Here is a 14995-nt window from a genome sequence, read left to right as displayed (position 1 = left end):
AAATGAAGCCTGAACTATCGCTGGAGGCAAAAATGATAAAACTGAGGCTGTCCTACTTTGGGCACATCATGAGAAGGCAGGACTCTTTGGAAAAGACTATAATGCTGGGAAAAGTAGAAGGCAGCAGGAAAAGAGGAAGACCAAATATGAGATGCAGTGACTCCATAAAGGAAGCCATAGGCACGAGGCTACAGAAGCTGAGTAGGGCTGTTGAGGACAGGACACTGTGGACATCACTCATTCATGGGGTGGCCAGAAGTTGGAGCTGACTTGACGCACATAACAACATTGCCTATATGATATTAAAGACTTTGGGACCTGTTGAGACATGTTTCGTGGTCTAAAATGATCAGTTTTATAAATGTTATGTACAAGATTTAGTAGAATGTTTTTTTTTAATATCCCGGTGCAGGAATCTATATATATCCATAATATTATAATGCAAATTGTGTGGTTCAACTGTTTTATATCCTTACATTTTTTTGTCTGCTTGATCTATTTATTACTGATGCAGATATGTAAAATCTCCCTCTTTAATAGTAAATTTTTCTTTGTAGTTAGGCAAGATTGTGTTTTATGTATTTTGAAGCTCTGCTGCTGTGTACCTAGAGATTGGAGATCTTATTTTTTTCTGGTGAATGATTTATTTAATCATTATATAGTGACCCTTTCCACTTCCCTCAGTGATGCTTTTCCCTTAAAGCCTATTTTGTCTAAAATTACATCAGTTTTCTTTCATTACTATTTGCTGGTTTATCCTTGCCCATCTCTCAACTTTTCTATATTAATACTTTAGCAATTTTTTATAAATAAGATATGCTTGGATATATTCTAATTGAGAATCCTTGTTGTTTAACAAGTTTAATTCATCTATTTATTGTAAATTCTGATATATTTGGATGTGAATTTACCATTTAGTTTTGCTTTTTCTATTTTCCATGCTTCTTTGCTTTAAAAATTTTTTTTCTTCTATTGGAATAATACTTTTTTTATTTCCTTTTACCACCCTAATGGTTTGGAAGTTATACATAATTTTTTTTTTCCTTTAGTGCCTTGTCACGAATTCTTACCTTAAGAAAATTTAAAGTTAATTGGTATCTCTGCTCTCCTCCCATGCATACAAGAACATTAGAATGATTTAACACAGGTTCCACTTCCTCTTCTTTCATATTCTTATCTAGATTTTTAGTTTACCTCTTTAGCCTCCTCAGTTAATCACTTCATCATTATTAATATTGTTATTTTACAAGTAATGCTCATTTAGACTTGTGTGTTTACCGATTTCTTTTTTTTTTTTAATAATTTTATTTATTTATTTTTCCCCCAAAGCCCCAGTAGATAGCTGTATGTCATAGTTGCACATCCTTCTAGTTGCTGTATGTGGGACACGGCCTCACCATGGCCGGAGAAGCGGTGCGTCGGTGCGCCTGGGATCCGAACCCGGGCCGCCAGCAGCGGAGCGCGTGCACTTAACTGCTAAGCCACGGGGCCGGCTCCCGATTTCTCTGATTACCACTGCATCTTGTATTCAACTTTATTCTTTTCTTTTTTATTTAATATATTTTCCCTAAAGCACATCCTTTTATAATTCTTTCAGCAAGATCTGTAAATGCTGTATTCTCTCTGGCCTTATTTGTTGGAGAAATCTCTTTATAGTGTCCTCACATTGAATGATAACTGGTATAAAAACCTAGATTGACATTTGCCTCCCTTCAGCATTTTGCAGGTAATAGTCCAGTAGCTTCTGGCACTCATTTTGCTGTGGCGAAATTTGCTTTAAGCATACTTTCTGTTTCTTTTTTAGGTCATTTCATTTCTTTCATGCTTTGCTTTTAGTATACTGCAATTTCTCCAAGATGTGCTTTGGTGTCCATTTATTTTCATTTTAATTTTTAATGCTTATTGGATCCTTGAATCTAAGTTTTCATATCTTTGAAACATTTTGGAAAATTGTCTACCATTAATTATTTAATAATATATTTTTAAAAACAATCTCAAACTTACAGATAAGTAGTAAGTATAGTCCATAGAACTATTTACATGAAAATTATTTGAGAGTAAGTTGCCAATCTTACCTCATCTTTTCAGAATACTTTATTGTGTATTTCCTAGAACAAAGATATTCTCCTATGCAATCACAATAAATCCTTAAAATTAGGAAATTAACATTGATATATTACTACCATTCAATCCTTATACCCCATTCAAGTTTTGCCACTTACGCCAGTAACATCGGTTATAGCAAAAGAATCCAGTTTAGAATCACGGGTTACTTTTAGTTGTCGTGTCTCCTGAGTTTTCTCTAGTTGGCGTGGTTTCTTAGTCTTCCTTTGACTTTCATGACCTTGACATGTTAGAAGATTACAGGCCCGTCATTTTGTAGAGAGTACTTCAACTTGTGTTTGTCGTGATTAGATTCAGGTCATGTGTCTTTGGCAGGAATATCACAGAAATGATGCCATGTTCTTCTCAGTGCATCCTCTCACATGGCACATGAATTTGATTTGTCCTGTCGCTGGTGGTTAGCTTTCAACACTTGAGTAAGGTGGTGTCTGCTAGGCTTTTCCACTGTAAAGTTACTCTTTTTTCTCTTTGTAATTAGTAATTATCAGTATGAAATCATGGTTTCCTATTTTATCCAAGGAGTTATAATCTATTCCTAGCATTATTTATTTTGATGCTCACATTGTCCATAATTTGCCAGTGGAAGCCTCTTCAAGCTGGCTTCTGTGTCTTTTTGCTATGTCTCCCTCACTCATAGAGCACTTCCTTGCTTTCAACAACATGTTCTGGTATCATCTTGTATTTTTCCCTGCTCCAGCCCTGGAATCAACCAACTTCCCAAGAAACTCTGGTTCCTCTTACAGAGAATAGTGTGTTTAGAAGATGCTAAGTGAGCTCATTGCCATTGCTGCTGCTCCTAGGCCCTCAGCGAACAGAGATAAGAAAAGTGTGTGTGTGTGTGTGTGTCTATTTACATCTACATTTATTTCACACCAATACCTCTGATTCCACTCCAACACCACAGGGATCATTCTACTTTTCTTCCTTTCTATATTTCTGACTCCCTTTTCTGACAGTAAGAAATCTGGTTCCTATTATCCTATTAATATATTAATTATTGGATCAATTACCCTGTAAGTAACCAATTTTCTGTAAATGCTGCTGCCCTGTCCTCTATATGCATGCCTTCCTGATCATTATAAGGCTTCATCATCCCTTGTGGAGCTGTCCATTGTCCCCACATGTGAATACCCTGTTCTGCCCCCTGTATTCCTTCACTATGGTTACACTTTCCTTCACTATGAACTTCCCCCAGCATGCACACCTTCCTTATCCTCTCTGGGCTCCAGCACTCTGTGCCAGGCCAGCCTTATAAATGGACGTCCTCCTCCCTCTGCCCAGCCTCTGACCCCTGTGCCAGTACCTCCTTACCCAGCGTGAACACCATCATCACCTGCTTGGGCTCTATCACTCCACACTGGATCTCCTGTCCATATGAGTATTCTTCTCACCCTGCACGGGCTCTGACCTCCCACGCCAAGGCCACTTCCTTCGCCATCCTCACCCCTCTTAGGCTCATGACACCCCATGTTGAGGCACCTCATTATGTGAACTCCTTCCTTACCCTGCTCAGGCTCCAACACCTGGTATAAGACAGCGTTGCACACATTATCCCCCTTCGTCCTGCTTGGGCCCTCACGTGGGGCTGCCCCATGTTTGAACACCCTATACATCTTCTCTGGGCTCTGACTCCACATGCTTCTCCTATAAGGATGCCTCCTAATGCAATTTGAGCTCCCACACCCTACTCATGCTTTTTCTACCTGATGGTTTTAGGACTGAAATAGCCAAAAAGGGAAAGAGTTCTACATTTTTTTGGAGCTTATGTTAGATAAATGTTGAGTGTTTTCATTCTGTCATCTATAGCTCTTAATATCTCTGATTAACGTTAATTTCTGATTTTTTTCACTCAACATTTTCTGTTTCTTTACCACTTCTTGCTGTATTCTGTGTAATTATTGAGAATTACCTTTAAATTTATTGCTTCTTCACTTGAGTCTATTCTGATTTATCCTCTTAATTGGCTTTTGTTATATTCCAATGATTATATTTTATTTCTACAGGTAGTGTTTGTTTCTTTTAAAATTCTACCTGTTTATTTTTTTATAGGCTGTCTTTTTTTCTTAGGGTTTTACATTTCTTCATTTGTCTCTTTAATAGTTTATAATAATTTAATATATTTGTTCTTCTTTTGCAATACATTTTTGGATTGTTTTCTTATTAGTTCCTGGGATACTAGTTGCTCTGTTTGATCACAGTTTATTATTTTCTCGAATGTTTTGTAATTTTTAATTGTGATCTTTGCCACTGGGGTTGTTTCTGTGGAAATCCTATGCAATCTTGGTTATGGAAATGTCTTCCAAAATACTTTCTTTTTTTTCTAACAGCTTTATTAAAATATAATTGTATATTTGTATGTATATACATATGTTTTGAAAGTGTACAGTTTGATAAGTTTTGATGTATGTATTCACTCATGAAGACATCATCACAATTAAAATAATGAACATGTCTACCATCTTCAAGAGTTTCCTCAATTCCTGTTTGTAATCTCACTCCTCCTTGTCCTTTCTTCCTATCCGTAGGCAACCACTGACCTGTTTCCTAGTATTCTAGATTAATTTGAATTTTCTAGAATTTCATACAAATGGAATCATACAGTATATATTATTTTTAGTTATTTTTTTCACTTGACATAATTATTTTCAAATTCATCCATATTCTGAGAATCAACAGTTCATTACTTTTTATTGCTGAATAGTATTCCATTGTTTGGCTGTACCACAATTTGTTTATCCATTCATCTGTTGATGAACATTTGAGTTGTGTCCAGATTTTGGTATTATAAAGAAAACTGCACCTGTAGAAGTCTTTGTATAAACATATGCTTTTTTTTCTCTTGGGTAAGAGCCTAGGAATGGATTGACTGGGTCAAGTACTAGGCATATGTTTGATTTCATAAGAAACTGCCAAACTGTTTTCCATCTTAACATTCCTGTCAGCAACGTATGTGTTCTAGTTGTTCTACATTCTTCTTAATACTTGGCATGATCTTTTAAAAAAAACAATTTGAGATATTCTAATAGATGTGAAGTATTATTAACAGACCTCCCGGTGGTGTCATTGACCTGGGAACAGTTATTTACATGGATTTCTTCACACGGGGATTCTGGCATGATATATAATGATATTTTTTTACTCCAAACCTGTTTTGTGGTTCAGGCTTGGCATATTTTTCTGGGGATATTTGGGAATAAGCTTCCTTATCTTCCTGTGGTAGTGTTGGAGTTTTTCTGCTTCTCGTTTCATTGAGCTAAGTTACTTCTGGAGGGCTTTGCTCCTGTCCTTACTTGAAGATGAACACTCAAACCCCCAGCTAACAGAGCCATAAACTGACTCAGCTCCAGTTTCAGGTTTCTCTTATATTTTTATTTCTTGGAATTTCCTAGACTTATTTGCAAGCTTGGTCCTGAAACAACAATTTAAAAAATACATAATGCATTATTTCTCTTTGAAGCAAAAGAGGTCTAAGTTTAGATTATAGTGTTGTTTGAAACTAGAACTCTTTGGTTAGCTCAGTAATATGGTTAATATGTGCGGTCCTGATATTCTGAATTGCAGTGCTCAGTGCTTTTTCTATAGAAATCTTGGTTTCATTGTGTTTGGGTACTGTGCTAAGAATAGAACAATAAATTATAGATTACATAGACTTGTGAACTGGCCTAAGAAGTGAGCCATGAAGAACAAGGTACTAAATTCCAAACAATTGAACTACTGGTAAAATTTTGAGTGTAACCAGTTTATGTTAACCCATTAACTGCCCATATTGAATTTGTGTTCATAGTGTCAATGCATACCATGTTTACGTGTGTATGTGTGTGTAACTGAACATTATAAATAATGTGTACACGAGTTTTTAAAACTTATATTGGTATTTACCCTTTCTACTTTAGTACCAGAAATCCTGCAGGACAGAAGGTTTTCATTGTCTTAACTTTCTCAAGGCAAATATGGAAGTAAACTTGGTATCGTTCTCCTTTCTGGTATCTTTGACATTTTTAATGAGATTAAATATACACTTCTAAGGAGAAACCTTATTAATTTATTCTAAGGACTTAAAATGTTATTCATACCCCAGTTTTTTGTATTTCAGAAAAGAATGCCTATTTGGAGAACATTTAACTCAATGTTTCACAAAATGTAATGCTCATATCATTGGATTATATTTCATATTATTTTGGGTGGTACACAGGCAAGCAGTTTTTGGTAATTATGCATTCACTTTAACCCTTGTAACTCACACATGAAGGTAGTGATTTCTTGAAAAGTATTGTTTAGGAAGATACTAAATATAAATATAAAAATAAAAATTATTATTGTAAATAGTAAAGATAGAGCATGAATATGGCAGAAATCATGACAGTCATATATGAGTCTTTGAAGACTAGGAAACTTTTTTGGAAGAGATTTACTTTTCAATAGCAAAGTTCAGATATTTGTTACCTAGATGAGATGATATTTCTGGGGAGAGAGAGTTTGCAAAGCTGTCTTCAAATTATAGTTTGTAAACAGCTCTATTCTGTAGAATAGAATATTATATTTTATATACAGAATATAAGATAGCTTATAAGAATATATACAGAATATAAAACAGACAGCTTTCTGTATATGGAATATAATAATCTGTAGGATGTAGAGTACTCATATTCTACTGGATTTCATATTCATATCAATAGTAGAATATTCTACTGTGGGTCAGGATCACCCATAGTGGGTGGAGTGGGTAGACTTTTCCTAGTCTTCTCTTCATCAGCATCAATAATCAAGAATTGGAATAAAAGTCATTCCTCTTTGATGGATTAACGATGGATGGGCATCGTAATTTCAATGTCTCCTCTAACTGATGGGGAAGTGCCCTTTTCCATAGCTCTGGGAGAACGTGTGGTTAAAGTTTATGTCATCATAAATCCACCTTGTGATATGACCAGTTCCCCAAATTTAAGAATGATGACTGTGTACACTTCTTCCCTTGTCTATGGTCCAGGATTCACTCAACATGAGGCCCTCCTTGCAGGCAGTGGCTCTCTGGGGAAAGAAGGCCCCTCCGCACAGCATCACTGCCATCATGATCACCGATGACCAGCAAACAATGGTGACTGGAAGCCAAGAGGGGCAGCTGTGTCTCTGGACTCTCTCACCTGAGCTAAAGGTTAGTGAAAAAGATTAATATTGAAACAGACAACGCTCACAAAATAAACACAGCTTGCTTCTTCTACCTGCAATGGCAGTGGAAGGTTTGCATGATTGTTAAAAAGATGTTTACTGAAGTAATAAATTGGTTTTACTTCTGAATTTGGAGAAAATTAAGTATTTTATGGTGTATCAAGATCATATTGAAAAATTATATTGTGAATATTGCTAATCTTCGCTACCAGCTAAGTGTTATCACCCTTTAAGCTATGCTGAGTTTTACTATTTTATATCCTGAATTATATGCTTAAGTAACTGAACTACAGACATGTAAGTATAATTCTAAAAATTATTGCTCATTAATCTAAACAAAGGGTATCCTTGAAAACCACTATTAACTAAATGAGTAATATCTTAATTATCTGGGTATTTCTGTCAGTTTGGCCTTCTTGGGATTCTTTTAGTCTCTGCCTGCCTGTGATTTTTACAGATCGCATCAAAAGCTCTAAATCCAATTTACTATTGTCATCCTGCTATTTCAGAACCTGACCTCACCTAGGATTTGGCCCATTGATTAACAATTAATTGTCCCTGTCCCAAGTCATAAACATTTAACATATTGGAATAGATATTTGCTTAGCTCTCGCAGCCCCTAGACCCAATTTGAACATTTAAACTAATGATGTACTTAAAGTATATTGCCCTCATTAAGAAGCCTTTTAAAGATCAAAGACGATTTTTAGCCTTTAAAGTTTGGCACTTTAAAACCTAAATTAACAATTAATTGTAATTCTATTTTATAGTGTAATTAATTAACATCTCCCATCACTGAACAGTTACACTACAGGACTGCCAAGAACTACATAGCAAACCAGCTCAGCTCAATGTTTATGAACATTCCTGAAAGAAGGAACTGGTATTGTTGCAACAGTTGAGCTTTGAAAATTGGTCTTCACATTTATTATCTCTTATAGTTTAAACTCAGACTCCTAAATGCCTTAAAATGTCTGAACTACTTTTAATGTTGAAGTGTGGTGTTTTCTGGCTGGAGTAAGTGTCTTGTAATATGTAAGTTACTATAAGCTTAAGAATTTGGGATTCTAACATCTCTATCTTTTTACATATGTTTCTGGAATTTATTCAAAATGCATTTATTGAGTGCATATTATAAGTTAGGTGTGGTGCTAGGTACCTGAGTTCAAACACAAATAAGACCTTGTGTTGGCTGCCCAAGAGGTTGCATTGTAGTAGAGGACAGACATAGGCTAATGCAGTGCAGTTGTGTTACAATACAAAGTGCTCTAAGTAGGGAGTGGTCTGCACTACATCTTCAGTGGGAGAAGTTATGCCGTGCTTTTCTTAGGAGCAAGTCTTTTTGCTCAGGCTATGTGGTTCTTAACAGACAGTGATATTGCGCCCCAAGAGACACTTGGTAATGTCTGCAGATGTTTTTTTGTTGTCACAACTGGAGGAAGGGGAATGCTACTGTCATCTAGTGGGTAGAGGCCAGGGATGCTTTAAACATCCATTAGTGCACATGACAGCCCCTCACAACAAAGAACTATCCCATCCAAAATGCCAATAGTTCCGATATTGAGAAATCTACAGTGGGTATCGGGTGGGAATAGGAATCGGATCGGCAGGGGTGGAAAAAAATAAGGAGAACCATTGAGGAGATGTAAGTAGGGGATTGATCAGCTTCATGTTTTGGGAATTCACTGTCAGGACATTGTGAGACAGTTAACAACATGAGTATAATACCAATTAGTATGAATGTGAGATTTTCCACGTGAGAGTTTTCCTTCACATTTTCTATGGCTAACCATAGGACCAGAAAGAATAAACATCTTCTTTTATTTTTCTTATGAATCTCACCCCTACATGACAACAGATCAACTATTAGCAGGGAAACTCTAGGCTTTTCAAAAATCAAGGGCATTTTTGAATCTCAACAAATCTTCTTGCTGTCTATAAGACAGTCAAGTGAGTGGTTCACCATTCATATTTTAATGCTTGGTAGTTTAATTTGATTTGTATTTAAAAAATTTATATTAATAAAGGAATAGTTTGGGCAGAGGAAGAAGAGGGGAGGCTTTGAAGACATGGGAGATTATGGCTGTAGGGCAGCCTGAGGCCAATGGCATATCAAGGGCAGGACAGCAGGAAGGGAAGAAGGAAGTTACAAGGAGGGGGTGTAAAGTGACCTGGAAGCCATTTATTTTCTTTTCATACTGAATTTGGAAAGCCTCTTCCCCGATCCAAGAGGATTTAGGTAAGAGAATACTTGCCATCATATAAAGTGGAAAAACAAACCTAAGGACACTTACTTACAGAGTCGTTAGACAAATTACACAGATGCTTTTTGTTCTAGGCACAGATCTCTCTTTCAAGTTTCTCAGTCTAGTGTAGAAGACAGACTTGTAAATAGGAAGTTGTAAAGCAGTGGGATATTTCCTGTCTCTATGAATTTGACTACTGTACATATCTCATGTAAGTGGAATCATACAGTATATATCCTTTTGTGACTGGCTTATTTCACTAAGCATAATGTCCTCAAGGTTTATCCATGTTGTAGCATGTGTCAGAATTTCCTTTTAGGGCTGAATAATATTCCATTGTGTGTATATACCGCATTTTGTTTATCCATTCATCCATCAAGGGACACTTGGGTTGCTTCCACATTTTGACTATTGTGAATGCTGCTGCTATGAACCTGGGTGTACAAATATCTGTTTAAGTCACTGCTTTTACTTCTTTGGGGTTATACCTAAAAGTAGGATTGCTGGATCATATGGTAGTTCTATTTTAAATATATATATGTATATTTTTGTGAGGAAGATTAGCCCTGAGCTAATACCCATTGCCAAATCTCCTCATTTTGTTGAGGAAGATTGGCCCTGGGCTAACATCCGTGCCCATCTTCCTCTACTTTATATGGGACGCCTCCCACACCATGGCTTGATAAGCAGTTCATGGGTCTGGGCCCAGGATCCGAACCTGCGAACCCCGGGCTGCTGAAGCGGAGCACGTGAACTTAACCACTACGCCACCTGGCCAGCTCCTCTATTTTAAATTTTTTGAGGAACTGCCAAACTGTTTTCCATAGTGGCCGCACTGTTTTACATTCCCACCAGCAGTATACAAGGGTTCCAGTTTCTCAACATCCTCATCAACACTTGTTATTTCCTTTTTAGTTCATTTGTTTTTTGTTTTATAATAGCCATCCTATCATTGTGAAGGTATCTCAGTGTGGTTTTGAAGGGAAAGTCTTTCTGAGGGTGATGCTTGACCTGAATTCTAAATTATGCCCAGGACTTGAACAGGAAAAGATAGTGGGAGGATACTGCAGTCAGAGAATGATAAGTGTGTATGAAAAGCATGAATATTTTGCCTTCAGGGAACTGGTAAATGTAGTTGAGTAGACCTGGAACATAGGGGGTAAGTTAGAGGTGATAGGCTCACCTGGAAGGGATGGAGCAGACTCAACGTGGAATCTGACGTGCTGAGGGGTTTAGATTTTTTTTTTTAAACTAGCAAGAGCTAATACCACATGCTGGTTAAAAGCAGTGGTGATATTAAGGGATTTTGAGGATGTTTTATGGGATGAGATGTCATAATACTGTTTTGTTATATTTGTGATTTAGACTATCACTTGGTATTAATGTGAAGGGCATATTGAAGGGACATGGAGATGAGATAAGGGACAGGGACTAGGGGCAGGAGCCTTCTATAGTAATTTAGTCAAGAAAGTTTTCAAGCATGAACCAAGTCAGTGACAATGGGAATGAAGAGGAGATGAAATGTGGAAAGATGTTAAAAAGGGAGAATGGACAGAGTTGAGCCACCAACTGGATGTGGGATAAAGGAGCAGGCACAGTCGAGGATACCTTCCAGATTTGGGATTTGGGTGATGGATGGGACTGGTGGGATGATGCTATCATGTAGTTGTATAAGGATTAGTAATAGGAAGGGAAAGAAGTTCTGGACATCTTAGAGTATCCAAGTATACATTAGGGGCTTGGGTGCACATCTCAGTCTTTCCCTGTCCATGGGTGGTGGGGTGGCAGGGTGCAGGGGAGTTGGAGAATAAGTGTTTCCCTGTGCTGGGCTTCTCATCACATGCCTAGATTATGCATGCTGCTTCCAGGCTCAGAGTCTGACCCCCAGAGCCCTCTAGTTTCCCCAGAACTTTGTGAGGTTCGTTAATGAGGAGTCTCTCCAAGTCCCATGCTAGGAACTTCCTCACCTGGGTTTCCTGATATTGATTGCTGGTTTTCATTGTATCTTTAAGCATAGAAAAAGGTGAATTGAACATCCTCTCAGATATATTCCCTTACTTGTGCTATATTGTATTTTTCTTCCTGTTTAGTATTCAGATGGCAACACAAAAATGACAAAATGAAGAATAGCAATGTTGTGTAGAAAGAAAGAATGGGTATCTGGGTCAAGTTCTAGCTCTGATATTTACCAACTCTGTGGTATTGGGCAAATAACTTATATTCTTTGAACCTCAATTTTCCCACCTGTGAAATGGGCATTAAACACTGTTGTAGTTGGACCAGTGCCTCGAATGTGGTAGTAGATGCTCATCAACCTGTGTGTTCTTTTTCCCTTTCCCACTGTGCTGTTGGAAGTGCCTGGGGTGGGAGTGGGGGGTGACCAATGGTTCACAGAGGTAGAGACAAAGAACAGAAGTAAAGATCTCCTGGATTTCATCATGACAATGACTAGGTATGATTGTAGAATTTTTTTGTTATTCTTCACAACAGGTCTAGAATGTGATAAAATGAGGAGACTATAGTGAATTGTAACAGCTTGTTGAACTACATGAGGGGATTTAGCAGCAGACTGAGGACTTCATATGAAAGGCAATGGTGTTCCATTCTGATATTTTGTTCATAGTGGATTTTCTCTGGAGGAGGGAACATCCTTGATGAGCCCTCATTCTTTGTTTGATTTGGCTTATGTATACTGGAAAGGGGTTAAATTCATGGGGGTATGCGTTTCCAAGTATGATGATGGGGAAAGATATTATGTTGTTTTCTGAGATGGAACCTTCTGAATGTCCCAGGAAAAATGTAGAGAGTCAGCACTTGGGTTGTAAGTGATTCTGATCAACCATAAACCCTCTTTGTAGCACTAGAAATTTAGTCTGATAACAGACCTTTTAAAGAAATATTTCTGATTATGATAGAAATAAGATAAAGGCAGAGAACAATTATGTTATGAAATAATTTGTCCTCACTGATATGGTTGTGTTATCAGCTACATATATGTTTGCATAGTTCAGAAACATAATGAATATTAATTCATTTGGAAAATAGATTTTTATTACCCATGACACAAGTTTTATTGACCATAGTTTTCTAGTCATTCAAATTAAATTTTTAGTCTCTTATTGACAACCTCTTCTCCATTTGAGGGGATCTTACATGTTTTCTGTTTTGTAGTTTGATTTTTATAATCTTGTTTTACAAAATACTAAAGAATAGACTTCTTTCACACATGGGATAATGGAAGAATTAGCCCTTGGTGCCATAGTTTTAAATTCAAATATAGGAGAAAAACAGTAGCATTTTAAATAATAGCTTAATTGCAATTTTATTTTTAATGTAGAAAAATTAATTTAATTATTTCTAAGGAAAGAAGCCAAATAAGGTATTGTAATGGTTACAAAAAGGGTAAACTTTTCTTTGTATTATTTTGTAAACTCATTTCTAAATTCTGAAATTTGCACGTTAATATGCTACTATCATTTGAGGTACATTTTATACATAGTAAACATCAGCAATGACATTTGTATTCAAAACCTAGATGTTGTAAAACAGGTCTGGCAGTCATCTAGGTTTCGTGATGGATACAAAGCCAAAAACAAACAAAAAAAATGTGTACAACACAATTCCTCTATGGAGAAGTTTATTATTCGGTGGATTTTGATATGCCATATATCAGTTTTCCTTAAACTTATGTACAGTGAAAACATAACAAGATTTGCTAATCAGAATTATGAATATTTATATAAAGTCATGTTTATATTCTTCAACTAAAAAGTTTACACCTGTTTAAAAGCTTACCCTCATCATTTTCAGATTTCGGCTAAAGAACTTCTATTTGGTCATTCGGCTTCAGTAACATGTTTGGCAAGAGCGAGGGACTTCTCTAAACAGCCCTATGTCGTTAGTGCTGCTGAAAATGGGTAGGTAAGATGTGTGGAACTTGAACCTCTCTCCATTCCCTCTCCCTATTTAAAAACTATGATGGGGCACAGAATTCTAGGGCTGAAGGAAACTTTAGTGATTAACATGCTCCTTTTTTTTTTTTTTTTGTGAGGAAGATCAGCCCTGAGCTAACATCCATGCTAATCCTCCTCTTTTCGCTGAGGAAGACTGGCTCTGAGCTAACATCTATTGCCAATCCTCCTCCTTTTTTTTCTTCAAAGCCCCAGTAGATAGTTGTATGTCATAGTTGCACATCCTTCTAGTTGTTGTATGTGGGACGCGGCCTCAGCATGGCCAGAGAAGTGGTGCGTTGGTGCATGCCCGGGATCCTAACCCCAGCCGCCTGTAGCAGAGCGCGCACACTTAACCGCTAAGCCATAGGGCTGGGCCCTAACATGCTCCTTTTACGTTTAGGAAAATTTAGATCTTGAATGGTTGAGTAATTTGTGTGACCCAAGGTCCCAAGGAATGTAATCAGTACTATCACTCAATGTAAAACTCTTTTTTTACTGAATTGGGACCAAAATAAACATCTCAACATATGTATCAGGCCTTGTGGCATCCTCACTGTGTAAAGGATACTGGCAAATGCCACCTATTATAGAATTGGAAATGCAAAAGTCTGGGCGCTTGTCTTTTTTTATGTAGTAACTCACTTTGAGCTCTTAAGCAAACCCATCCAATTGTAAAACAATTCAATAGTTAGTTACAATCTTCATGTTGTATCCTTGTCTGATATCATTATAAAACGAACAGAGGAAAGGACTCAGTTTTAAGTGGAATGATGGGAAAGAGAAAGGAAAGTCACGTTGACAGTGATTTGGGTGCAGTTTCATGGAAGCAAGGTTTGTTCCAATGAAAGAGGACTTGGCTATAGGAAGAAGCCCCACTGATGGAAGAGCCACTATGAACTAGACTTTGCTGCTGAGTTATTTGCCAAAGTATACTCAGGAATGTGGAATCGATTCAGCATGCATTCATGAATGACGGATTGGGTTGCTGGTTGAAACAAGAGAACTTCTTCCTTTTTTGTTTTTAACCCAAGGAGAAATTATATGGCTCTGAATTCTGAGACTCAAAAGAATAATGAGGGATCAAGTGTTCAATTTGTAGAAACTGAATAGTTTAACAAAATGGCTAGTGGAACAGATATCAAAGAGGTACCTATTCTCATAGCTTATAGCAAAGCCATGATTGTGATACTTAGGTTGAACTTTGGGCGAGGCTAACGTGAACTGCCCTAGTACATTCTTTTTTAACAATTGTCAGTAGCTTTCATACACTAGGGCTGCCACAAAACCTGTTAGACATGCTGAGATATTTATTCCCAATCTAGAGAACTTGGGGGATGGTGAATTTTTTCTGAGACTACTTGGAGAGTTAGAAAAATTAATAGCTAAGTAGGAAATAGATCTGAAAATAATTGAGTTCCAGTTTGAGGTTTTTGCCCACAGTGGCCTAGCTCCAAAAAAGAAACTAGGGTTAATAGACATATTCTTCATGATAGATAAATTCAGCTGTAT

General features: G+C 37.0%; 1 protein-coding gene across 10 annotated transcripts in view; it reads left to right on the top strand.

The window, feature by feature from the left end:
- Positions 1-14995, top strand: part of WDR72 (WD repeat domain 72) — a 299038-nt gene that overhangs the window by 88119 nt on the left and 195924 nt on the right. For all 10 annotated transcript variants that reach the window (XM_087427411.1, XM_087427430.1, XM_087427406.1 and 7 more), the window contains 2 exons: positions 7109-7273; positions 13344-13450. In XM_087427411.1, coding sequence (XP_087283537.1) covers positions 7109-7273; positions 13344-13450 — 272 coding nt within the window. The remainder of the gene's footprint in view (positions 1-7108; positions 7274-13343; positions 13451-14995) is intronic.

The sequence above is a fragment of the Ceratotherium simum genome, chromosome 3 (genome assembly GCF_057802395.1).
Source record: "Ceratotherium simum simum isolate JZ-2026a chromosome 3, ASM5780239v1, whole genome shotgun sequence".
Taxonomy (NCBI): domain Eukaryota; kingdom Metazoa; phylum Chordata; class Mammalia; order Perissodactyla; family Rhinocerotidae; genus Ceratotherium; species Ceratotherium simum.
Note: the sequence above shows the minus strand (reverse complement) of the source record. Positions and strands in the feature narration are given on the sequence as shown.